Genomic DNA, 26,891 nt, shown 5'->3' on the forward strand with positions numbered 1-26,891 from the left:
TTAGTCTTTTGATTTACCTTACTTCCACCTTACTCCATTTTAGTCTCTCTCTCTCCCTCTCTCTCTCTCTCACACACACACTAAATTGTAAATTCAATACTTGAATATTTAAAATTTACCTTTTAGAAGTAAAAAAGGAATCAAAGAAAAAATGTTAAACAGTTCATTGGTCAATGCCTAAATGTTTCTTTAGTAAAGTGAAGAGGGATTTCTCTTCAGCTATCACAGTTTATTTTTGAATTCCCGTGTTGTTGCTAAGAGAGTGAAGTTTCTTATACTTTTGTATTGAAAGTTGATCTTTTTGCAGGTTTGAAGAAATGTACTTGTCAATTTACTGTGGAATCACCTGTGTTTTACTAATAAATGTACTTGTCAATTTACTATGGAATCACCTGTGTTTTACTAGAAATGTACTTGTCAATTTACTGTGGAATCACCTGTGTTTTACTAGAAATGTACTTGTCAAGTTACTGTGGAATCACCTGTGTTTTACTAGAAATGTACTTGTCAATTTACTATGGAATCACCTGTGTTTTACTAAAAATGTACTTGTCAATTTACTGTGGAATCACCTGTGTTTTACTAGAAATGTATTTGTCAATTTACTATGGAATCACCTGTGTTTTACTAGAAATGTACTTGTCAATTTACTGTGGAATCACCTGTGTTTTACTAGAAATGTACTTGTCAATTTACTATGGAATCACCTGTGTTTTACTAGAAATGTACTTGTCAATTTACTATGGAATCACCTGTGTTTTACTAGAAATGTACTTGTCAATTTACTGTGGAATCACCTGTGTTTTACTAATAAATGTTTGCTAAATTTTCAAAGGTTAATAATTTGAAGTATTATTATCTCAGTATATAACATAAAATATACTTTTCCCTTGATAAGAAACTTCAAGTGTTTCAGTAAGTCCTATTTTGAAAGTTGAAATACGTTAACAAGTTTTAAATTATTAATGACTTTACTGTTTTAATCTGTTTTGTTGATGTAGTTTGCAATACAACAGAATACCAGTAATGACCTTTGCTATATTAATAGTGGTGAAAGTTGAAACATTGAGTAATTTCACTTTCTGTTAAAAGCTTTTGATTTTTTTTGTTATTGTATAAACTTTATGTTGCTGAAATTGTGTTAAAAGTCCATATGTGATTTTAAAAAAAAGCTAAAGTGGTGCCATTATACATCTCTATTAGATGACACTCAAGTATCATTAGTGTTTGAAATTTTATATTTTACCCAATAAATTAGTCTGTTGAAGTTTAACAATTATTTGTGTTATGAAATATAGTAAGAGAACTCCTTTGTATCAAAGTAACATTTCTGTGATTATGCCACATGAAAATGTTTCTAGACAGTTAACAACCATCCTGTAAATAATTTCAAAATATATGCTATAATGAATTTTTTGTTTAATTAAAATAAAGTACTAAACAAATTTTTTGACCTTCTTAAGTCATCTTATGTCAAAACATTTTTCTATACTTCAAAAGTTTTCATACCAGTTGTCACCAGAATGTATTTTTTTATTTCAAGCGGGTTTCTCGTCATCATGAATTTTTTGTTTATTTAAATAATAAAAAAGTCAAACATTTTGAAGACATAATTTATTATATGATAAGATTGCATTAGTTACAATAAGTCATTTTTCAATTTCAAAATTTTCGATACTCAACACCTCAAATTTGCTTTGAATAAAGCAAAATCTGTGTATAATTTTGAGGAACTTACTGGAAACATCAATAATGGATACATTTCATTTTTTTTGCTCTTGGATTAACTGCTTTGATGCAAATGTTTATTTATTTATTACTTTTATTTTTAGGTACCTGAATAACCTATAAAGTTACTTCATTTTGATATCTTTTAAAACGTTGTGTATGCTGTAATAATCTGGTAAACAAGTGCTCTTTGATATTTTGTGTAGTATGAAGACTAAAATTTGAATAAATATGCTGACCTTAAAATTTTGTGGGTATGAAGTTGATTCAAATAGATATATGTTTTGGTATGTTAAATAGAAGCAAAAAAGAATTTTTGTTAATGAAAGCTTTGATATTAAGTTATTCCCAAATAGGGCTCCACATTAATGCCATATTGAAGGGACTGAAGAGGTCCTGTTTTGAGAAAGCATGCGAAGACCTATTATCTGTGTTAGTACAGACATTGTAAACATGAATACACCAAACCAGGTAAATCTTATTATGGAATATTACTTTCTGAATAAACATGGTTATTTTTGTAAAAATATTTATTAAATATACACATCATCATTGTGGTACATGCCTAAAATGTTTAGGTGTTTAACTATGTTTAATGATCATTGTGGAAAGAAAACTAAAGTAAATTAGTTGTTTCCTAGAAACTATCCACTTAAACTATTATGTCAAGAATTTTTAAGAGCATAGTATTTTCTGTTTAAAAATTAAATTTCAGGTGCATGGTTAAATATGCATATTGGTTAAGATAATGAGATAATTGTAATTGCTTTAAACACACACACACACACACATTTATTTATTTAAACTTAATTTACAAAGTTAATGTAAGCTTCTTATTTTTTAAACTGTTTCCCAAGGTAATTTTATTTTTTTAAATTATAGATTAGAATTTTGATGCATATATGTAATTTTAAGTTAATACATAAATAAACCTTAGGAAAAAAGAATTGGTTTGAACATGCATGAGATACCATCAACATACATTACCATTACTTTCGTGCCTCACTTTGAAGATTCTGTAGTACTTATAACAAGTGAACTTTTTTCTCGGTGATTCTTTACCAGAATAATTTGTTTATGTTTTTTAATTCTCTTTCTATTATTAGAAGACAAAAAATAAAAAGAAGTGAATAAATACATGTATACCATTTTTTCCTTTTCATTTTTCAGATTTGTTCCAGCTTTTTGTTTTTTTATTTAGTTGAAAAAGTTACATGTGAAGCTGTTATATTTTATTAATGTTTATCCAAGTTATTTTTGAAGGTAATAATTTTCATATGAGCTTTTGGGTAATCTCCAACAATCTGTCAGTCTTGCATGCTGCTATTTTCTACTCTATTATCCCTTGGCATTTTCTTCTGTTTGTTTTTAGACATACTGTGCTATGTATTCAGAAAGCTTATAATAATTAGTATGTTGTATAAATTCCATCATACAGCTCCTCTTTACTTCGAAAATTTATTCATATATGAAAGTGGCATTGTATGGTGTTTTAAATGTTTAATTCAAATAATTTACCACATCTGTTCATATGTACAACAGATAATTCAATGGTTAATCTAGGTCTTTATTTTGTGTTTTTTAAAAAAAAATTCTCAATTTTAATTCTTGATAAATAGTAACAGACATGAATCAGCTAATTGTATATAACAATTTTTCTGTTCTTTGTATTTTTTGGTTTGTTTTGTATGAAATATCACAGTAAAATTACATTTATAAAATTAATTCTGTTTTTCTGTTAAACCAGTATTGAACCTCAGTATTGTCACCTTTGTGATAAAATATTTTGGAGAAATTTTGAATATCTGTATACATTTATTGTAATTTGTAATATTGATTTTTAAACCAAATTTACGAAAAGTAATTTACTTCAATGAGGAAGAAAAGACTGTAGCACTAAAATTGATAAATTATCAATTTTTACAGTTGGTTTTTGGTTCAAGTACTGAATAGGACTTATATTTGTGAAATCTCTTTTCTTAGATACGTTTTAGATCACTCAGTGTCCTTAAAACTAGTTTTTAGTTATGTTATCCATATACTTGAATTTTCTTTTTTAGTTTAAATTCAATTGAGCTATGATACTATTTATACTGTTTCATTCTAGTCCCTGCTTTTTTAAATTGTGCAACTGTCTCTCAGTTATTTAACTGATAAAAAAAATCAAAACTACAATTTTTTTGCCACCTCAGGCTCCATAAGTTGATTGTACTTTAAGATATGTCGGTGATTTCAGAAATACTAACTTCTCTACATCACAAAGAATCATTCCTTGTATGCAACTGCTATAAACTTTCTTGCTTGTGCTACACACTCTCACATCTAAAATGAGTCTACATGTGTTAAATCTAATAACATAATGACATAATTATCATAATGCTGTAGCTTAGCCCTTTACTTGTAGGATGGTGACACAACCTTCATGTGAAGTAATCACTATAAATTCTAGAACATGTGCTGATTTTTGTTTTAGTCACTTTGATCTACTTTCTCTATTTATTTGGTATTAAATAGCTTTTATCCTTGTTGCAGTTTTGTTCCATCTACCTAATCCAATTTCTTTACTGTAGACACAAAATTTTTACTTTATTCTATTTTTAACTACTTTTGCTAAGTAAAAAACAAAACAAAACATAAATATACTGAGAACCAGACATTTCTTTTCAGGCGTTTTCTCTATCTCGCTTCATGAGTGTTTGGAAGCATTTTATCTGTTTTTAGAAATGAGATTCAGTAGTTATCCTTGTAACTTACTTAGCAGAGCACGTCCCTGCATGTGTCTAATCTTGAATTTCTCTCAGTGGTGAGGTACTTTTGATGCCATGGATAACTTCAGTTACTTCAGTCATATGAAACTGTGATGAACCCTGATGTAACAGCAGCTTAACTAATGATGATCTTACTACCTTGCATCAGGTGGTTAGTTTCTTTCTTTCTACTTCTCTAGTTTAGGTCTCTCAGCATTATATTTCATTGCCTTTTATGGTACTTGTCTCATATCTGGACAGTTTTGGCCATCTGTTTCACTTCTAGCATTTACTTCTGGTTCCTCTCTCTCTGGATGAGGAACAGTTTTTCCTTTTTCTATGTTCATAAGTAAGGTATGTGCTGTTCTTTCTACTTTAATTGTATATCATAATGTTTATTTGTTTTTCATTTCAAGTTTCCTTCTGCCACAACACAGTTGTTTTTCATCTTTCTTATCCTATTCATCTTTTAGTTTTCTGTGTTACAACTTCAGGTCATGATTTATGTTTCTTGAAACCCAGTTTCTTGTGTCTTTTCTGTCTACTTCAGACATTACTCCTTGTCCTTTTTTGTCATATTCTTTCTGTCTGTCTTCCTTTCTTAATCTGTATTTACTTCACAGCTTTATCTTTGCTCTTCACTTCCTCACTGAGGCTCTTTATTATAACCCTCATTGGTTTTGAATGAGTCTCTTGTTAATCTTTGTTTGCCACGTTGGCTTTTGCTTCTTCATCTGGTGTCTTGATTTTGACCTGGATCTTGTGCTTTTTGAATCTCCTTAGTCTGGTTGCTTTCCTTTTGGATGTTCACATCATCTTCTCGTATATCCTCTATGTATTCGTCTTGCCCCTTTTCTGACATACCATGCATTTTGGACTATTATGGGCTCCTTGGAATCAAAGGCTAAGGTTGCTTTTCTGCAAATTTTACCATGTTTTAGTTTCCCGACTTGCTGTTCCATGTGAACCTCTGTTTTCTTCCAATATTCAGGAATCTCAACAATCTAAATCCTCTTGTGTTCCTTATCCAACCACTTTTATTTAGTATCCGCCTCTTCTGCAGGTCTGCCTGTCTGGCTCCATCTTGACAGAACTGAGTATCTTACCTTGTCTGTTTGGCTTCCACTCAGTATTTTGTCCACCGTTGGGTTTTTCTTGTTTCCCATGCAGAATAGATTCAATCCTTTTTTCTGTGTCTTTGCCCCACAGTAAACTTGGTGTAAAAGGTGCTTTTTCTTTTTTTTTTCTTCGTACTTAAGAATTTCATTTGCTATTTGGAGACTCTTGCTTTTCTGGTATCCCTGATACCCTTTGGTTGTGCATATGTGTCTCTTTTTGATGGACTCTGAGAGTTTAGTAAATGTTGTCAGGAGTTCTCTCTTTAGTTTCATCTCTATTTCTGTCTTCTTCTAAACATTCCCCTCTGTAATGATGGCTTGATCTCTTCAACATAACCATGAGTATTTCACTCCCTAATCCTGATTTGCAGTTCTAAATTGATACCTCTTTTTGTAGTTTGAGTCACTTCTAATCACCATCATTCTCTCCAGAGTTTGGTCTCCAGAGGATCATTCTGTACATATTATCTATCAAGAAATGACTGAGGCATATTGAACTTATCAGTTTCATTAGTTATGTCATCTTGTGTTAAATTAACTTGGACAACTTTATGGATATTTATTATATTATTGCCTTGAGGCACCTTCTCTTAAGGAACTGTGCTTTATCACCCTAAAATGATTTTATTGGGTCTGTGATTATTGTTTTCCCATTGACATGTCACAATGAAGGAGTTTTGGATATGGTGAGGAATCACTTGTTTCAAATGGACAGGATCCATTCTGTAGAGTGGTCCATTTACCCTGTGATCTTCTGGTGAATTTCTTTTTGTTTTTGGTTCTCCACAGATTGCTGCTTGTACAGTTCTCTCTCAGTTTAATGTTTCTTTATTATGGTCACCAGTTCCAGACTTATTTGCTCTGGCTGTTGATCCTCTGAGCTTGAATAGGTTCAGCCTCTTTCACTGTATCTAATCTTCTCTTAATCTCAGCTTGAAAAGGATGCAGATTTCCACTAAGTGCTTCTTCACTAAGTAACCCTTGGCTTTCCATTTTTATCACTATTTCAGAAAGAAGCTTATCTTTGTAATTTGTCTACACTATCCTCTACTTCTTCATTTTAGGATTCTATCATTTAGTGATGCTGAGAGGTAGATAATGTATCCAAAGTTAATATGTTTCTTACCTGAAGATGTATTTCATACAAATAAGTATCTTTCTGTACCACTTCCAAGTCATTTTATTCATTTCCAATGTACTGTTTTTGCCTCATGAACAGTGAGATTATGATCACATACTTGTGTTCATGAGGATTATTGTACATGAAGGTTGTATCATCCTCCTATTGACTGGCACATAGGCTGGCACAATACACATATAAGGGTATGCATATGTTCAAGGCTTGTGGCATGCATTAGAAATTCCACAGCAGGTATGCTTAGCATAGTAAGTCTTAATGGTTGATAGAGATTAGTCTGTTTGAAGTACCTTTCAGTAAAAAAAATTAATGTTGCATGAAACAGCTCTTCCAACAATTTTGGAATTTACAGTGATTTAAAAAAAACGTATGAAAAAGCCAAATATTAAACTCTCTTGAAATAATAGACCAAGCAAAAGATAGATGAACACTAAGGAATGAGAAGCTCTCTTAATTTAAAAAGAAACAAACCTCTAAACAATCAGCTAATTTCAAACTTCAATAAACTTATCATGCTTGATTGAGATTGGCATGAACTAAAATATTAAAACCTATGAGAAAGAAAGGTCCACCTTTAAAAGTGCTTTAGTTAGGGTTTCATATTTTTATATAAATAACTCATTGAAATATGTTAGCTGTTATTTTGTAACATTTTGTATTGGATCCTTATAACACTTGTAACTATTATTAACAGCAGTTGTTTTATATCTTTTGCAATTTTGTTGTTGCTACCAGCAGGTTAACTGACTGTTTATCAAAGAAACTGTTGTTTGTGCAATTTTTGTCTAGCAAAATCATGAAGCTAGCAGTGAAAGCCGTATGGATCGTTTGCGGAAACTTCTTAGTTCTCCTCTGTCCAGAAGAAAATCAACTTCTTGTCCAGCAAAAACGTTTGGGGTTCCTCTGGAAGCTTTAGTGGAAAAGAATTCTCCTCAGGGTTCAGTACCATTTGTGGTCAACAGGCTCTGCAGCTTTATTGTTGAAAATGGTGAGTGTTTATGTTAATTAAATTTTTATTTCTGGTAAGGGGAATGTGTAACATTGTTACGTTTAACATTGTACGATTTGAATTTATATTACCTTGTATATCATTAATGCTTCTATTTCACTGCAAAAACAAACTATGAAGCCACTTGTTATATATAAATTATTATTATGTTTTAATTTGAGTATTATATTTGCACCTTCAGTCAAGTTTATTATATTTTTATCTGTTGTGTAGTAGTTATTACTATGTCAACTTGTATGTAGATTTTTGTCTTGGATGATATTTAAGATATTTGTAATAAGCTACATGCATGTTATTGTTCTCTGTTTTTAGTTTATATAAGAGTTATTTTAATATAAATATGCTGTATTATGTTATGTAGGGTACATTACTTTAATGTTTACAAAATTGTACAAGTAAGTAAAAAATTTTAAATCGCAGCATTAAAGTTGAGGTAATGATCAGATGTGTGTTTACAGGTCAAGACTGTTAATTGCCTTTAAAATTGAGACATAAAATATTTGTATTTGAATGCATTTGAATAAAACTTTGGGAGTAATTATACTTTTATTCGAATACTGTGGTAAGAAATATTAAAGTATTTGTATTTGAAAACAATGACATAGTATTCATACTCACTGAATGATTTGGTGAATACTTAATATTGTGAGAGTAAATGCCAATTCTTGTACTGATCCAGTTTCTAGGCTGTCCTTATTACAACTTGCAGCATGCTAAAGCAGGCTAGTACTCTCCAACCAACTTGAAAGTTATTGTATTACATGGTTATTTATCAAGTTATGTCACTTGAGAGAATTTGAAATGACAACAAATTTGCCTTTAGTGGTACATGGTCATTTCACACTTCCTTCTGCTAGATCTGGTCATATCAAGCAAAGTGTAAATTCCAAAATATGCATACCATCTGCTGACACTCTAGTTATTTCTCTGTCTCCTAATAAGATAAGGAGCTGGAGAATGTAAGTCTAAATTCTCTCCAGTTGTTTCTGGGTCATTTGCAAAAGCCACCTTAGAACATCCTGGAAAAATACCTTTGGTCTCCATATGTGTCTCCATTTTGCAAATGGTCATATCACGGATAGTTTCAACTGAGAGTGACCCCTATCTTGGCTGTTGACAAACACCAAATAGCAGAGGTGGAAGAGAAGAGTTCTGTTTGACCTTTATGGTAGAGACATTAACCAGGGAATTCATGTTCATCAGTAAGTTTTCTTTTATGTTAAGTGATGTATAAATATAAACTAAAAGATAACCATAGGAACACCAACCAAGTTTAAAATCACAAACATTCCTATTGACAGAAACTTGTGCCAAATGCTTTGTTGAGAAATAGTAATTAAATGATCAGAATGAGGTGTTTAAGATACAGTATCTAGATAGAAGGCACAATGAAATTGGTGGAGAAATTTTCAAATTAGAATTTGCCAAAGGCATTCAAGCAGAGTGTAAAAGAGTAGAGTAAGTTTTCTCAATTTTTAGATGAGCAAAGAATGGAAACCATGGAAATCGAGAAATAGCCATTGTGTCAGTGGAGGTAAGTATTACTGGAAATAAATTTTCAGTTAAGGAAAATGTTAACTAATACGAGAGAACTATTTCTACTTCTGGAGAAACCACTTCTAACCTGCTGATATATTTGAAGGTGAGCCTTTTTATTATTTTTGTTAATATGAACTATATTTTATGTAAGTTATACAATATATTATAGGTGAACTAAATTTTTTCTGTGTGATAAACTATATTTATTTAGAATTATGTTTTGATTGGTATAAATTATATTTTATTTTTAATATAAATTTCTTGTGTTTTCCTATATTCACTATTTTTATTATATACTAAATTCTATAACTGAGATGCACATTTCTTTTTCTAGTGTAATCATGAGGCAGAGCTGTAGAAGTTTACATCTGGTTCTGATATTTTCACCCTTTACTGTTCAGAATCAACTAAAAAAAATTTACACACCTTTGTCAGAAGCACATCACTGACAAACTTATCAGTTTTATTTCTTGTACACTGTAACATTTCTCAGTGGTAAAGTCAAAAGATTTTTAAGATCTAATGGCAATCATGAATTTTCTGTATGTTCTTCCATGTTGCAAGCATCTGTCCTCAATATTGATCAAGAGCAGGTTTGATGAAGTCCAACAAAACATCATCCCTTTACTAAACTTGTAGCCAACATCAGTGTCACTGTGACTGTCTGGAGTAGAAGATAAGTGTGTGGCTATTTTGGAGTCATTAGTCATTTCATACTGGACTGGAAAATGTAACCAGTCATTCTGGCATGTTGTCATTTGAAGAGGCATCAGACATCTGATAACATTGCAGCTTAATATTAAGAAATGACAGATCTTTTTACCATCAATGATAATATGTTTATACTCAATCTAATTGTACATCCAACATGATCAAGGCTTTGTGCTTGCTTGGACTTGAGATGGCAATAGCTCATCAACTTACAGTAACACACAGTATGGACTTTTGGATTAAACTAAATCAGCAGACAGTTTATTGGAATTCTTTCTTGTCATGTTGTAGTCGGAGATGGTATGAAGGAAAGTAATTTCCAAAGCATCAGTCATCATGTCCTATATTTGAAAATCAATACAAACAGTTGATCTGCTTAAAGGGTGAGGGTAGAATTCAGTGGGTAACACCAACATGATGGAACTCAAATATTAAGATGATTAAGGCTTTATTGAAGTTTCCTCAGGTGAAGTTGGATAATCTAGATAATGGCACATCAAAATGTACTTTTCATTATCAAACTGTTCTTCCAGACTTGGTGATGATACTGAAACCTTTTAAAGGGGCAACACATTTTACCCGGGGTCAAAATATTGTTACCTCCAATTATGTAGTGCCATGTGTTTATGAGATGGTGACTGATATTGGCAGTTCAGATATAATTTCAATCTCATCTTTACTCTGAAGAAATCTGTTTATGCCCGATTGACTTAGTATGAGAAAGAAAGTGTCTTCTGCTTGGTTGCAGCATGAGATCCCAGATTTAAATTTGTGAGTGTTCCATTCAAATGTTCCTGCAGCAAGAAGTCAAAAAACATTCTTCAACAAATATTCCCCAACTAACAAAAGAATTAAGCTTTTTAGTTCCTTTGCTTTCTACAAGGAACTAGATACCTCTTCTTCTGAGGATAGAAACCAACACATACTTCAATGGTCCTAGCATTTATGAAGAAAGGAATCCTCTAGATTTTTGGAATAGCCATGAAAAAAACCCAACAACTTCCATCATATTGCTACTAGCCAAATGCTTCCTGAGTGTTCCAGCATCTTCTGTCTTCATTGAACATATGTTTAGCATTGGAGGCAAAACTGTTGGACTTGATCTTTGCCACCTTATCGACAAGACATCTGAGAGAGTGACATTCATAAAGAACAGTAGACAGTTGTAATGTCAACAAGTGTCCTTTAACCTTTTGTGAACTGTGTACTATGATTCATACTACCTAGTCTCTTGGTGGGCCAGCAATGACTCTTCAGATTTACAATGCTGAAATCAGGGTTTGATTTCCCTGGGTGGACACAGCAGATAACCTGATGTTGCTTTGTTATAAGAAAACACACATTGTTATTGTTATATCTTGTTTTAAAAATGAAACTAGTGAATGCAATTGTTTGAAATTTGGCAAAAAGATTCTTAAATGTATGTGGTTTCAGAAAAAATAAAATATTTGATTTATCTACTGTTTGTAATAAAAAAAAAACATTAATTGGTATAGTTATTTGCACCTGCACTCTTCTTCAGAGTTCACCTGCAAGGGGAATTTTATCTTAGTTTCCATATTCAATTTGCTTAATCTCCAAAACCTCATGGATGAACACCAAAAGTTTTTTAGGGTAAATGCTTATATTATTTTTTCCATTTTCTCTGCTATATCACTAACTTTAATGTCATCAACATTAAGTGCATCGAATGTTTAAAATTAACAAATGGAAATATGTAAATATCTTTCAGCTCTTTGTAAAATGACACTCAAACTTTTTTTTCTTGTCATGTGCTTAATTTCACAATTTCTTTTCATTTATAATGTATTTTTAATTTTCTATTCAAATTCTTTAACTTTTTTAAAATATGTCAACTGATGTCTTCTTGGCTTTGCTAAGTTACTTTGGCAGACTTTATGCACAGATTAATTGAAAAAAATCAAAATGGTTCTTATACCTGCACTTTATTTATAAGCTTTTACTATTGAAGCAACAACAAATTAAACTTCAAAAAAATCTTTAAACCTTTCGAACTAATAAATAAACAACTAAAATATAAAAGCAAAACTTAAAATCAGTTTAACCCTGTAGTGCCCAGCATCATTTTTATATTACTTTCTGCATATGGTACTTCATTACATTCAAAATGTAATTAATCCACTTCATTATCATTATATATTAATTAAATTAACATTGTAATGTATGTTATAATTTGGATTTTTATGATATCTAAGTTTGGATTTAATCCTTATTTTCAAAGAAACACAAAAAATTACTTAAGCTTTATTTCTGGTGTCATGTGATCCATGTACTATGAAAAACCTTGACTTTAGCAGGGGTTCACTTTCAGCCACATAAGATGGCAATGTACATTAGTATATATGCTAAGTCTGTGTGTATGACCTAATTTACACGTAAGATCTGAAGCCCATAGCTGGATTGTATGGAAAGCAGATACAAAGTTTCTAATTCTTTATGGGTACCATGCTGTGCCCACCTTTTTATACTTTGGCTTGTGTTCTACAACATAGATGTAGTTAAATAACACAGTTGTGTATAGTCATTAGAAAGAGCTCAGTTTGCACTGTACTCCTCTGATGGTTATTTCAAATTGTTGCTTGGTTTTCATAAGGAAGTATTTGCAACTACCATTAGTGTATGTTCACTTCCTGATTAGCAATAGCACTTACAGTTGTTTCCTACCTCTATGTATATGCTATAGTTAGAGACACAGTTAAATTGTTTTTCGTTCTCACTTTTATATTTCAGTTAATTTTTTGATTATGGCTGCTTTAAAAATCATATTTTAATGGTTTAATTATTTTTATAATGTTAGCAATGTAGCTTTGACTTTTCAAGTGGGTGTGGCTGACCATAAACTTAAGAAAAAATTACATCTTTTTCCCAGTGGGAAGAAACTCTTGGAATATCTCCAGATGGTAGTAAAATACATGTGTATGAAAAATTTTGATTTTCTGAAATGATAGTCATTAGCTACTCCCAAGTTTCTTGTATAAATAACTCTTAAAAGTTGAGAATTACAACCTTGAATGGATCATATGACTGCAAAAACAGCAGTTTTAATTGTTGTTTCAGGTGTTTACTTTCAAAATAAAAAAAATAAAACTAGGATAATATGAAATTATAATACACTTGATATTAATATCTCATTAAAATATATTGATAGTAGAGTGGTTTATGTGAATCTTGGATATTACTCAGCACCATAGCAGAAAGAAATTTTAAAATGGCTGCAGGAACCATAGGGTTAAAAATATATTTTTTGTTCTGAAACACTGTTATTGCATTTTGATAAATAAAAGTATTGAAATCTTATCTGATGTTATATTATTTTGCATATTACTTGATAAAATATTCATGACTGTATTTCTGTGTATTTGTATTCAAATACTTGGCAGGTTTTCTGTATTAATTTTTGTTCATATCCATAAAAATATGAAATATTAATATTTGTATTTCATCTCTAGTGTTTCCTTTCCTGTTAAAATAATTAAAACAGAGACAACTTATCCACATACAGTTGTGTGTATCAATGGCTTATTTACTTGTTTTTATCACAGCAGTGATGTCTTAAGTGTATGTTATGTAATCTAATAGTAATTGAATTTCTTTGTTTTTCTTATTACTGACTGTTGAATTAAGCAGATATTTCGTGTGTTGGGACTTTTATCTGTTGTGTGATTTGTAAGGAGACCATATGAGTAACTCTATTGAATTTATTATTGCTATCATTAGAGAACAGTAGGTACAAAATATTTAACTGTATAGGCTGAGGAATAATTTTGTTTCAAAGAGCAGATAAATATGACAATTTGAATGTTCTTAACAAAGTTGTAGATGTTTTGCCTTTTTTGTGCTATTGATAATTACATTTCTATAGGTTTGAAACAAGAAGGTTTATTCAGAATAGGAGGTAATGCTCGCTTGATAGAAAAACTTAAAGCTGTCATTGACCAGACTGGGGATGCTCTGTTAGAGACAGAAGGAGATGTGCCCTCTGCTGCCAGCTTGTTAAAGCTCTTCCTTCGAGAACTTCCTGAGCCAGTTGTACCTGCATCACTCTGCCCAGAGTTTCTGAATGCTGTTCGAAGTGAGTGTTTCTTAGTTTTTATTCACAGTCTTTAGCCTTAGGATAAACACTTGTAAGTCATACCATGAAGTTTAGACAGTTTTGTGATTTGTTTTTACATGATGTTTGTTATGAACAGTGAGATGTATTACTTTTAAAGATTGTTATATACGCACTGAAGTGTTAATTAAATCTATTCCTGTATCTAAAAGTATTTTGCTTATAACTTTTCCAGTATTAACAGAAAACATTTTCATATTAACATATCCTAAAAATTCTCAGTAACATTCTGAGGAAAAAACAACCATCTGGTGATTTTTAATATCAATATAATTCATGGCATGTTTGTTTTGAAAGATAGCCTATGTTTTAACAATTCTTTATTTTGAAACTGGGCTAATGTTTTTTTGCACAAGTCTGTTTTAACAAGTACCCTTTGTTTTTATAATTCTTTATTTTGATAGGCAGTCTCTGTTTTCACAATGCTTTGTTTAGAGAGGCAAGCCTTATACTTTGACAAGCAGCTAATGTTTCTATAATCTTTTATTTGGACAATTTTTTTTAGAAGCCTTTGTTTTGACAAGAAGCTTTTGTTTTTACTATATTTTATTTTGACAAATAGCCTCTTTTCACAAGGCAGTTTATAAACATTTTTATTTTGACAAGAAACTTGTTTTTACAAGCCATTGTTTTGGCAAGCAGCCTTTGTTTTTACAGTTATTTATTTGGACAAGAAGGCTCTGTTTTTACAGAAATTACTTGTGAAAAAGTCTTGCATTTTTACAGGTTTTTATTTTGAAAGATATTATACTTTTTATAGGTTTTTATTTTGAAAGACAGTCTTTGTTTATATATAAATAGTCAGTCTAGACTTTAAAACTCTCTATTTGGCTTCACCAAGTTTAATAGTCTATTTTTATTTTGTGTGTGTCCTACAAAATTTACTTTTGTGGCATTTACAGGCTTCTAGTTTCAAAGCCTTTGAATTGGTTCAGTATATATTCCACAAATATTATTCCAAACATAAGAAACCAGCCAGGCTACCATCTAAACATGTACAAATTTTTAACAAGTACAGACTGAGCACATGTACACTGAAAACCACAAAGAATTTCAACATTTGTATTATCATTCTAGTTGGCAATGTTACAATATAACCTTTATAAATTTTGAGATTGACTTCCTGCAGTGGACATAAAATATAGCCTAATGTGGCTTTCCTCTCAAACAAATAAATCAAACCAGACAAGCTCATCCTTTCAACCATGTGTGCATTATAATGTTATGCTCAATTCCACTTTTCATTGATAAAAGAGTAGTCCAAGAGTTAGTTGTGGTTGGTGTTAACAAGCTGCCTTCCTTTAGGTGTTTAACAACATTCAAGAACTATTTTTACAACAGTTAATTTTTCAATACTGGTGCAAACTGTTAAGATATCACATGTCATAGCAACTCTGAACTCTCATGTTAGTGACACTTTGGAAATGCTATTTCCTTTCCCTGATATGTTTCTTCTTGCAGACTGTGGAGATCAAAGACAGGAATGTGCTATGAGATTGAAGTGTCTAGTAGAAAAGATGCCTTCTGAAAATTTCAACCTTCTGAAGTACCTCTCACAGTTTTTGAAGGAAGTAGCTGATCACAAGGAACAAAACAGAATGGGACCATTAGCACTAGGTATTGTGTTTGGACCCAACATATTCAGGTTGGTTTCCTACCTACTGTGTTTTTTTCTTAATTAGACTTCAGGTAAAGGACACTTTTTCTTTGTATGTGTATACATTCAAAAATTAACTTCAAGTCAGGTAGTTTTACCCTTTGAAATACCAAAAGCCTTTTCTTGTTCAGTTAGAACTTGTACTGTTAAGAAAGCTTAACTAGAAATTTCCAAATGTTCTGTTTTGCTTTACAGAGGGTGCTTCACTTATCCACAATTCTCCACTTTCCTACTTTCCAAGTGACTTATTGGACAGGCATCAGGAGACTTGTATGTCATGTTTACCTTTTAATTTATTCTTCATAAAAATTGCACCTTTTACACTGAAGTAACATGAGAAGGTGCTGCCTTTTGGATGTAGACAGAGGGTGCATTTTAGTGGCTTATGATAACTTGGTTGGCATCTCTGCATATATGGTATTAGAGATATCAGAAACAAGAATAGTGTTATCACCAAATATCTATGCTCCAACATGGATGTGAATCATCAGTTTTTTTGTTCTGATTTATTTTTCTGTATGTTCTAGTATTAACATTGCACTCTTATCACAAGTTCTACTCTTCTGCCATAACTTAGGTTTTCTTGTTGATTTCCATGCTATTAAATTTGCCACAACATTATTTCTGGTGTGTTTATATTTGCCATTATTAGAAATGCCATAAATTTGTTAGAGGCCTAACTTAAGCACTTTCCTTATAGTTTTCTAGGTTAAGTAGTTGTTGAGTTGTCAGTAGTTATTGTTCAGCATGTTTTATATCTGTATACTGATGTGTACTTTTTTTGCTATTTTACTTTCATCATTTTATCTTCAGTTTCAGGATAACTATATTCAAATGTAGTTATTCTTCAAGCTTGATGGAATGAATTTCTTGTAAGATTTTGTATATTCTGCCCAACACCTGGTGTACACCATTTCCAGAGTGTCTGAACTTGTGAATACTTTTGACTTCAAACTAAAATAATACAAAATAAGAAAGATGCTACAATTAAACATCTTTTTGTACACTTAGAAACTATATTTTTATGGATTCATCCAATGAGGACTATGGTACGTTCTTAAACTTCTGCATTTGTTCGAGGAAACTCAAGTATTTTATGTTGCCCATCTACCATAAGTCAAGATTATGAAATTATATGTAATAAAAAAAATATATACATATCGGGACTCTTGGATGTAATGTTTACCTCTTAATTTGTTCTAAAAAAATTACCTTCTGCAATGAATTATCCTGAGAGGATGTTGCCTTCTGAAAGTGGACATATATACATTCTGAGGGCTAATGATGCTTTTATAGGTACCTTTCCCACCTCCATGTGCATGGCACTAGAGATACGAAACAAGACTACTGTTACCACTAGGTGTTTTAGCTTCAGCCAGGATGTAGATCATCTGTGTTTTTATTTTTATTTTTTTTTTTCTGTATGTTCTTATAATTATGGTTCTTTGTACTTACATTGAGCTTATGCTTGGAGATTGATGTGGTTGTTTCTTTAGTTCTTCATGAGCACTGACTAATGTGATTAATTTGTGTGACTCACTGACCTTTCAGATGTGGATGAAGAGGGGCTACCATGTATAGACTAAGACATTTCATAATTCATGTTTGAGCTATTAGTCTCAGAACCTTCATTGCAGGAGAAAGACATTGTATTCTTCTGTCTGTTTATGTCATCATCTATGGCCCATAATTAGTTTTACAGATTTGGTACACCATTACTTCTCATAAAACCAACAACTTTGTTTGAATTAAAGAGCATCATGTTTGAGTAAGTATCTTGCTGAGATAAATGCCTTCCTTTTAGTGTCCTATAGGTGCAGTCTTTTCATAAGATTGGCCTACTCCACTCATCATTTGTTGTATCCAGTTCTGTGAATTACTGTCCGATTCTGTTTGTAAGAGATCTGTTAAAAAATACGCGGACTGTTTGAGTTGCGCAGCTCCAGTTGGTTCCAGGGGAATCTGCTTGGTGTCGCTAGGTTCACACAGATCAGCTGATTACGACGCCATTTCCCGATTGCAGATATCTTCATTTGTGTATTAGCTACGTGGTTTTAAGTGAAGTGTTATTTTTTCATTTTGCAGATTTCAGAATGAATGACCTGAAGGAGCAAGGACTTGCTGTGAAATTTTGTGTTAAACTTGGAAAATCTGCGACTGAAACTTTTGCTATGCTTAACACGGCTTACGGTGATGTTGCTATAAAGCGTACGGCATGTTTCAAGTGGCATGAACGTTTTAAGGATGGTCAACAGTCCATTGAAGATGATGAGTGTCCTGGACGTCCTTCCACGTCAACTGATGACCCACACGTCGACAAAATCAACACCCTGGAGCGGGCAAATCGACGTCTGACTGTCAGGGAGCTTGCTGAAGAGTGTGGGATATCAGTTGGATCTTGTTACGAGATTTTGACTGAAAAATTGAAGATGCATTGCGTTGCTGCGAAATTTGTGCCTCAGAACTCGTGAGTTTTTGGCCAAACACTCGATCACTGTTCTTCCCCACCCCCCCTACTCACCTGACCTTGCTCCTTGCAATTTTTTCTTGTTCCCCAAACTCAAAAGACCCTTGAAAGGAAGAAGATTTGAGACAATTCCCAAGATTAAGGCAAATGCGACAAAGGAGCTGGAGGACATTACAAAAGAAGCGTACCAGGACTGTTTCAACAAGTGGAAACACCATTGGGATAAGTGTGTGTGTTGGGGGGGAGAGTACTTTGAAGGGGTCCCAGACCTGTAACTTCTAAATAAAGTACATTTTGTTTTATGACGTCAGTCCGCATATTTTGAACAGCCCTCGTATTCTGATTTTGCTGGATAATGTATTTCATGTAGTTAAAATATACTTTCTGTCTGTAACTTGTTGAGTTATATTTTTGGTTTCTTTTCGTCATTGGTTCCAACCTCTTTTTCAATGTGGATATTCTGGCTTTTTATTATTTCAGAGCAAAGTTGATGTGATTTGAATTTTATGTTTTTAGAGTTTATATGAATTTCAGATAGATATCTACCTTTAAAATACTTTCCATTTTGTGTCTGTGCAACAGTTCACATCAGCATCTTTCAATAAAATCTAAATTATGATGGGAAAGCAAAGATTATGTTACATTCTGGATGCTTCTTTAATAAATCACATGGAAAATGAAAGTGTGGAGAATTATGGGTAAGTAATGCTTGCTTTATAATGCATAAAGGGCATTTAGAAGTTTGTATTGTCCAACTCAAGAAGGTAAAACTTTCAGTATTTTAGAGGAAAGTACCTACTTAAAATTTATTATAATTCAAAAAATGTTAAAGGTACATTTTCTTATAGAAACCTATGTGTCAGATGTTAATTTCATAATATGGAAGATAGTGTAGAGCATGGTAATTATCAAAATTTTAAATGACATATGTTTTAGTCGGTTGTCAAACATAAAATATCCAAACCACAGTTATATTTGTTATTCCAAAAGTAGTGCAAATATTTTAAATTGGTACTGAATTTGTTTTATGTTTTTAGAAATTTATCAGTTGCATTGGTATGTGTGAAATATTTTCTATAATGCATAAAATCAGAATGTCATTTGAGAAATTATTTTGTTGTTATTCTTGCAGTTAATAACTTAATATTCTATTTGCATCAGAGTTAGAAATTAAAAATTAACTTTACTGACACTGTCAGAATTCTATAAAAAATCTTCTGAAATAAATTTTTTCTTTGAAATTGATTATTGACAGAAATACTCAAATGTATTGTTATACCTCTGAAATTTACAAGAGCTTGTATGATAATAGAAATAAATAGTTTATGTGGACTTCTAGTTATGTTTATTTCTATAGTTTTTACACACTTTTATTATCTTTTTATATTTGTTTTGCAGGTTCTCTGATGACATGAAAGGTTTAAAAGATCAGTCGGTAACTAATCAAGTGATTGGATACTTTATTACGGACTATTATGCAATATTTGAAGGTGACTCTGAGTTATATTCAACAAAGACTTCTGCTGTTAGACAAGAAAAGGAACCACTAACGATAGAAAGGAAATCTTCGAAACTGTCAGTTCCCGTAGATTCAGAAAAACCAAAGGTAGATTTATATTGTAGATCTATTATTATTAAAAGGCTGTCAGGTTAATTTCTGAAATAGTTTTATTGTAACATAGCAAGTAAAGTTTAGCCCTGTTAAGTCATTCTTACTAGTTTAAGATAAATATTCATATTTAACATGAACTAAAAAGAAAACAAAGTATCAGATGTTTACACTAGATCTGCTCTTTAAAACTTTAATTCAATTTTTAAGATACAATCTTATTATTATTAGTTGTTTTGTTTAAGGTGATATTCCTTCAGTAAAATTTGATTATCATACTTGGTTACTTAGACAGTAAATGTTTCATTAACTGAGAGAAATTTTAACAATTCAGATATAACTTTTATTAGCTAAACAGTTAATTGTATTTTGTAATAATTGTGACTTTGCCCTTGACCTCGACATTAAAACGTGAATACAGTTTTACTTCTTGAGTTGCTTGTAGGTCAGAATTTATTTTTCTAATGAACCTGATTTGTATTTTCTTTCACTGCCAGGTTTTCACCATAAAATGTGTGACCCTAAATCACAAAACTGCATTGTTTTGTAAGATGAGTAAACTATATTTATTACATTAGTATTAAAATATAACTGTCTTCTGAGTCTGAGTTAGGACAAGCTAATATTCTAGTTAAAACTTAAATAATTAACTTTCTTACAATGGGCTTGGTCAATTCAACTTCATTTGTAAGATCAAATAGACCATTTTAGTTTCCATATTATTGTTTCTAATATGTTTTATGTACTTTCAAGAAATTTCACAAGCTTTTAGTAATCATTGAGTCTTTTGTAGACAAAAGAAATGGAACTCTTAATGAAATATTTTCACTAAAAATTTTTTTCATGAGTATATATGTTGAAAGTGTTGAATATTCCAAGCAAAAAGTGATTTTATGTTAAGGTTATAAATACTTTTTATCAAAAAAATCTCAAATTTAATTTGTTTAATCTCTAAAATCTCCTAAATTATTATTCATGCAATTTCTTTCAGTAACTTTGTGTTATTTTATGTACCCTATTTCTAATCCCATCACACCAAACATGTTCATCCTTTCAGCCATGGGGGCATTATAATTTGATGGTCACTCCCAATATTCATTGGTAAAAGAGTATCCCAAGGGTTGGCAGTTAGTGGTGATGACTAGTTGCCTTCCCTCTAGTCTGACACTGCTAAATTAGGGACAGCTAGTGCAGATAGCTCTCATGTAGCTTTGTGTGAATTTCAGAAGCAAACAAACAATCAATCAACATTTTTCGCTTCTGTAAATGTTACAAAATAGAATTGCTCATAGTTTCATTTGGTTACATTTTGAAAGATCATTATTCTTGTTTAGTTACATCTGTAATGCAGATTTATATTATCTGAATTATAAAATGCCCACAGTAACAAGCAGTGGACATTTGTTGTTTTGTCTCTTTCAGCGGATAGCCACTGCTCCAACTTCAGTTAGTCAGTCTTTGGCTTTTGAGCCTTTGTCCATTGTTATACCACCCTTAGAAAAATATGTTATCCAAGAGAAGCAAGTTCCTGCTTTGATTGTGGATAGGTAAATGAAACATTTAATTCTAGAATCAAAATTTATTTTCCGTGTATTTTACAACTTTATACACTTTAATAGTTTTTGCATCATATTGGTAAATAACACATGTATATGTTTTTATAGAATGAAACTCTGAAACTTAATTAACTTGGAGAGTAATGAGTTTTAATACATCTTGGACTTAAATATTAAAACCCAACTTCAGCCATGCTGAGTAAAGTACCAAATACCATATATTCCTTACTAATTCAAAACTTTTTTTTAATAATAAAAGCAATTTACTAGGTTTCTTCAATATGAATGTCAGCTCGTGTATAAGATTGGACAATAATGTTACATTCTTTCAGGGCATGTTCAAGTACATTAATAGACTTAATAGGGAATTAATTTTGAAGAAACTTCTAGTAAATTACTTTTAATGAAAATCTTGGAGATCTAAGCCTTGTTTTTGTTGTTGTTGTTGATGAAATGTAATGTTTCATGACAGTTACACACTTTATGGAAAAGTGCTTATAAATATGTGTATTAAAGATAAAGAATGCCAAAATAAAATTCATGTTTTAGTTTTTACAGTCATGTTACTACATGTGTTACTTATCTCCAACTTATGTTCAGTATGCTTAATGTCTCATAGATTTTCAGTTTTGAAACTCAAAATACTGTTGAAACCTTACAAACAATTTAGAAATATCATTAGTTTCTAAAACAGTTATTACATAATTAACTAGCAGATAGTCCAGTGTGGCTTTGCTATAAGAAAAACACACATACTCACACATAATTAACTATTTTTCATTGTTTGTGTGTTTGAGACAGTTAGTAATTAAATTTGTTTCTATTTGGAATGAAACACTAATTATTAATTATAATCTTTGGGATTGTTTTTATTCTGTGTTCAAAACTCATTTATATGATCATGCTATCAAGTTACACAATACTACTGAAATATAGTTCACATTCAGAACTCTCTTGCTGTAGTATTAGAGGTTGTTAAAGTATTTGTTTGTTTGTTTTAATAATTTTGAAAATGGAACCCAAATCTTTTACTAAGTTAAGGTAAGAATGTAATTAGAAATTGAATACAATACTAATGAAAATAGCTAAGTATTTGGTTGTTAGATGAAACAAAAGTATGTGAATTTTAAGTAGTTTTTAAAAGAAAATATAAGACCAAGTTGTATAATATCAAATAGTTAGATAGTTATTATTATAAGTTTTGTTTCTGCTTTTAATAAAATATTACAACAAATTAATGTTTTTTAAATTTTATTCCAGAGTTGTGGAACAGACTATAAACCAAAGAATAACAAAACATCTGTTTGGTGAACATACAAAAGAACCATATAGTGGTAAGTGTTTTTATTAGTTGTAATGGATTTATATTATTAAAGCAGAAGTATGTTTACTTTTTTTTTTTTGTTTCAATCTGGCATTTTGGAGTTAAAGAATTTTTTATTTAATTTAAAGTTTTGAAATGAGTGTTTTTGATCATGTGAACTGGTTTTCACTGTTAAAAATATTCGTTTGATAAATTTTGAGCACTAACTTTATTATTGTGTGTAGATATATATGTATTGTAAAATAAATATAGAAGTACAAGCTATACACAGGTTAGTTGTAACTAGGTGGTGAATTTATTGACATTAGACAGTATTGCTGAAAATACAAAATATAACCAAGTAAGTTGTATAGTGTCATAATATGTGCATCTTGGCTCTTTGTTCACACAACATATTACACTGTTTCAAGTAAGTTGTATAGTGTAATAATATGTGCATCTTGGCTCTTTGTTCACACAACATATTACACTGTTTCAAGTAAGTTGTATAGTGTAATAATATGTGCATCTTGGCTCTTTGTTCACACAACATATTACACTGTTTTCATGCTACCATGCATTATTTTCCATTGTACAGTTCTGGAATATTTTTCCAGTTGTTCTGTATTATTTTTCATGATTCATCCAAATTATTTGGTCACCTTTTTCTCCAGTTTTTACACAAGTTCATACAGCATTAATAACATTTGTAGCATGACTTGTCAAAGCTAAACCAGGGTTATGAGTGCTCTATCGGTTTCATTCCTATCAAGATAACATATTATGTTTCTGTATGTTTGGATTACTGTCTAGGTGAAAAATGAATCGTGTTCAATGATTGGTGTTTCTTATAGAATGATGTGATGGATCAGGTTGAGTCTGCATGTCTGTCCTTGTCAAGGTGTTGTGAATTGTATGTAGATCACTGAAATCATTGACTAAGGCAAAGCCATTAAACTTGTACTGATTGTCCACTTTGCTTCATTTTAAATATTTTGTATTGATTTTTATATCTTTCATTTCTACATCATTGAACAAACTGTTATTGATTGTTGATAAAGAATTCAAACTCAGATCTTTCTGTAAAAAGTAAATTTCTCTCGCTTTCTTTTATCCTTAGTTTGTGGTCTGATGCCAGTTTCTATCTTTTGGTTTGGTTATCTCTTCTAAGTAGCATATTTTAAGTCACTACACATTCATTCATGCCACTCTTTCCAAGGTTTTTTTCTCACTTGCATTTGTAGCAAGGTAATTGGTAAAAATCTGGGCTCAGTTATTATCTTTCTCATAAAACATGACTACCTGTACATTTATAGGCTGTATTTAAGTTAACACTTTCTGATTCATTGCATGACAACAGTGAAAGTGTAAATTATTGATAAAATTTTGTGCTCTGGTTCATTATTTTTCTTGTGATAAAGGGGTTAATATTTGCATAGGATTTATCTTTCACATCCTTTGTTTTTTTCTCACAATTTCAGTTAGTATTCTAAGTATGGTACATATAAAAACATCCATCCATACACGTATATATTACTTATATATTGCAAGTTTAGTGTAGACTAATGTTCCATGTTTGTCCTAGTTCATTTGTCCCATAAAAGAAAACGTAAGGAGCGTAGAACATCAGAGGAAGAGCCAAAGAGCTCAAGGTCAAACTCTGAGGAACGTCTCTTGGATTGGGGACCAGTTACTGAAGATGTGACATCAATACGTCGTTGCAGTAGTCATGAAGAGATTACTCCCAAAGAATCAATAGAGAATGTACAAGATAATGCAGATCAGAAACAGGTCTTTTACATATTTATATAAAGATATCAGAGTTTGTTCTATTTTTGTACAGTTTATCTTCCTAAAGTTAGATTACTTTATATACTTTTTAGATATTATACACTAATTACATTGTCAAAAACCTTTTAATCTTTAAAGTTGCTTTTTGATATATAATTATTAATGATACTATCAATAATTGTTTGCTTCTACTTTCTGTGTACATTTATTGATGCATGTCTGTAATTTATGAATAAATAGGGTTTATGTGGTGTATCAGATAAGTTTTTTTTTAAATTCACAATTTCTAGGTAAAGTTAAGTATAGTATAAGGGTACTATATTAAACATTGTAATAAAAATAGGAAGTAAACTTTGTGATGATGAGAAATCTACATGAAGTAAAAATGTATTTCAAGATAACTTGTATGGGTATTTAAACTTTTATTAAAATAAAGTAGAGAACAACATTTCAACCTTCTTAGGTCATCTTCAAGTTAACAAAGAGGGTTTGCAGTCCTTGATAATTCATTGTGTTGGCATCTTTTTTTATTGTTGGCACCTTAGTTTGTGTAGTTTTTTGTTGTGGCAGATTTTTTTTCTTGTCGTTCTTACTGTTGATTTGACTGATGTGGCATTGTATGAGTCCATAAATGTCTGGTTGAATGCAGCAGGCCAATTGATAGTCTAGATTCATTTTTTGTTTCCATAAGTCATTTAATTCTTTGTATTTTGGGTTTAACACAGCATTTACTAGTTTGCTTGTTTTTTTTCTGTAAATTAAGAATGATGTCTGTACACTGATTAAGATTCGTGGATAGTTTGCTTGTTTTTTTTCTGTAAATTAAGAATGATGTCTGTACACTGATAAAGATTCGTGGATAGTTTGCTTGTTTTTTTCTGTAAATTAAGAATGATGTCTGTACACTGATAAAGATTCGTGGATAGTTTGCTTGTTTTTTTTCTGTAAATTAAGAATGATGTCTGTACACTGATTAAGATTCGTGGATAGTTTACTTGTTTTTTTTCTGTAAATTAAGAATGATGTCTGTACACTGATTAAGATTTGTGGATAGTTTACTTGTTTTTTTCTGTAAATTAAGAATGATGTCTGTACACTGATTAAGAATTGTGGATAGTTTGCTTGTTTTTTTTTCTGTAAATTAAGAATGATGTCTGTACACTGATTAAGATTCGTGGATAGTTTTATCTTCACAAAATTACAGATTAGTTTTTCCTTTCTGTACTGTTGGATGAAAGAAATTTCATTTCTTCTATTGATAATTTTTTGACTTAAGTTTCTTAGTTTCGTTAGTATCCCATGAGTGTGTACGCTTAAATGTGATATAATATAGATAAGTTCAGGAATAAGGGAGTTTAAACAGATAACACAGTATGCAAAGAAACACAATAGACTTGCACTTCTTGTATATAGTGAAGTAATTTGTGTTGAAGAGAAACCCAGTTGAAATAAAAATGTATTCTCAAGATGGCTGATATGGATATTAAAACTATAGTTGAAAGAAAGTACAGAACAATGTTTCGACCTTCTCAGGCCATCTTTAAGTTAACAAAGAGAGTTTGCAACAGTTTTAATATCCATACCAGCTATCTTGAGAATAGAGGAAGTTCACTTGTTCTAGGTAATACATTGTCAACTGATGTTAAAGTTCTATTAACTTTATTTGGTCTAGTTGTTAAAACATTTTAACTCTTTCAGTGCCACATTTGTAGCTGAACAACTCTTCCGGTGCCAGGTTTATTTGTAAATACAAAAGTGATATTTTCGTCAGGTATCTGAACTTGAAACACGTGATCTTTGGAAAGAGGAATACCCTTGTAGTCCTACAAAATTTCCAAACTGATACGGAAGTAATTTGGAAGGAAACATACAGTACAGCTGTAAAAGTTAAAAAGTAGAGGTTCACCATGAATTAATTTTTAATCACATAAATAACTTTGAAAAGTTAGATTAAAAATCACATTGTTACTCTTTATTGAATGAAAAATCCATAATTACCTTGGCTGGTTTTTTGAACAGCAGGTTAAAGTTTACACCTTCTTACAGATTATTTGTTACATACTTCAGGTTCTTAATGTAGAAAGTCGAGAGAAACAGTTTGTTGACTTAAGCCCTCATCCACCTCAGGCAAAGCGTCGAGACGTGAATGGCTCCAAGAATCTTGAATTACCTGTGAAAATTGAAAATCAGAAGCCTCAACCTTCACAACACCAAGAATTAAATGATGAACATGAAGCCAGAAGAAGTGCTGAACGTCTTGCTCCGGTATGATTTAATTTGTCTCTAAGTATCATAGACATTCTTGATGTTATATCATGTTTCAAAAATTGCAGTTAATATGTCTTAAACAAACAATATTCTACTGCAAATATAAATTTTTAGAACT

The 26,891-nt window shown here is 31.1% G+C and overlaps 1 protein-coding gene across 9 annotated transcripts in view; it reads left to right on the plus strand.

Annotated features, from left to right (window-relative positions):
- Window positions 1-26,891, plus strand: part of LOC143254405 (protein FAM13A-like) — a 69,533-nt gene that overhangs the window by 14,018 nt on the left and 28,624 nt on the right. For 4 of the 9 annotated variants that reach the window (XM_076509519.1, XM_076509521.1, XM_076509524.1 and 1 more), the window contains 9 exons: window positions 2,085-2,199; window positions 7,521-7,719; window positions 13,874-14,083; window positions 15,584-15,767; window positions 19,645-19,852; window positions 21,278-21,402; window positions 22,672-22,745; window positions 24,300-24,505; window positions 26,573-26,770. In XM_076509519.1, the coding sequence (XP_076365634.1) occupies window positions 2,140-2,199; window positions 7,521-7,719; window positions 13,874-14,083; window positions 15,584-15,767; window positions 19,645-19,852; window positions 21,278-21,402; window positions 22,672-22,745; window positions 24,300-24,505; window positions 26,573-26,770 (1,464 nt within the window). In that variant the 5' untranslated portion in view covers window positions 2,085-2,139. Of the gene's footprint in view, window positions 1-2,070; window positions 2,200-2,898; window positions 2,992-7,520; window positions 7,720-13,873; window positions 14,084-15,583; window positions 15,768-19,644; window positions 19,853-21,277; window positions 21,403-22,671; window positions 22,746-24,299; window positions 24,506-26,572; window positions 26,771-26,891 lie in introns of all 9 variants that reach the window. The other 5 variants (XM_076509520.1, XM_076509522.1, XM_076509525.1 and 2 more) reach the window with 3 other exon arrangements.

The sequence above is a fragment of the Tachypleus tridentatus genome, chromosome 6 (genome assembly GCF_004210375.1).
Source record: "Tachypleus tridentatus isolate NWPU-2018 chromosome 6, ASM421037v1, whole genome shotgun sequence".
Taxonomy (NCBI): Eukaryota; Metazoa; Arthropoda; class Merostomata; order Xiphosura; family Limulidae; genus Tachypleus; species Tachypleus tridentatus.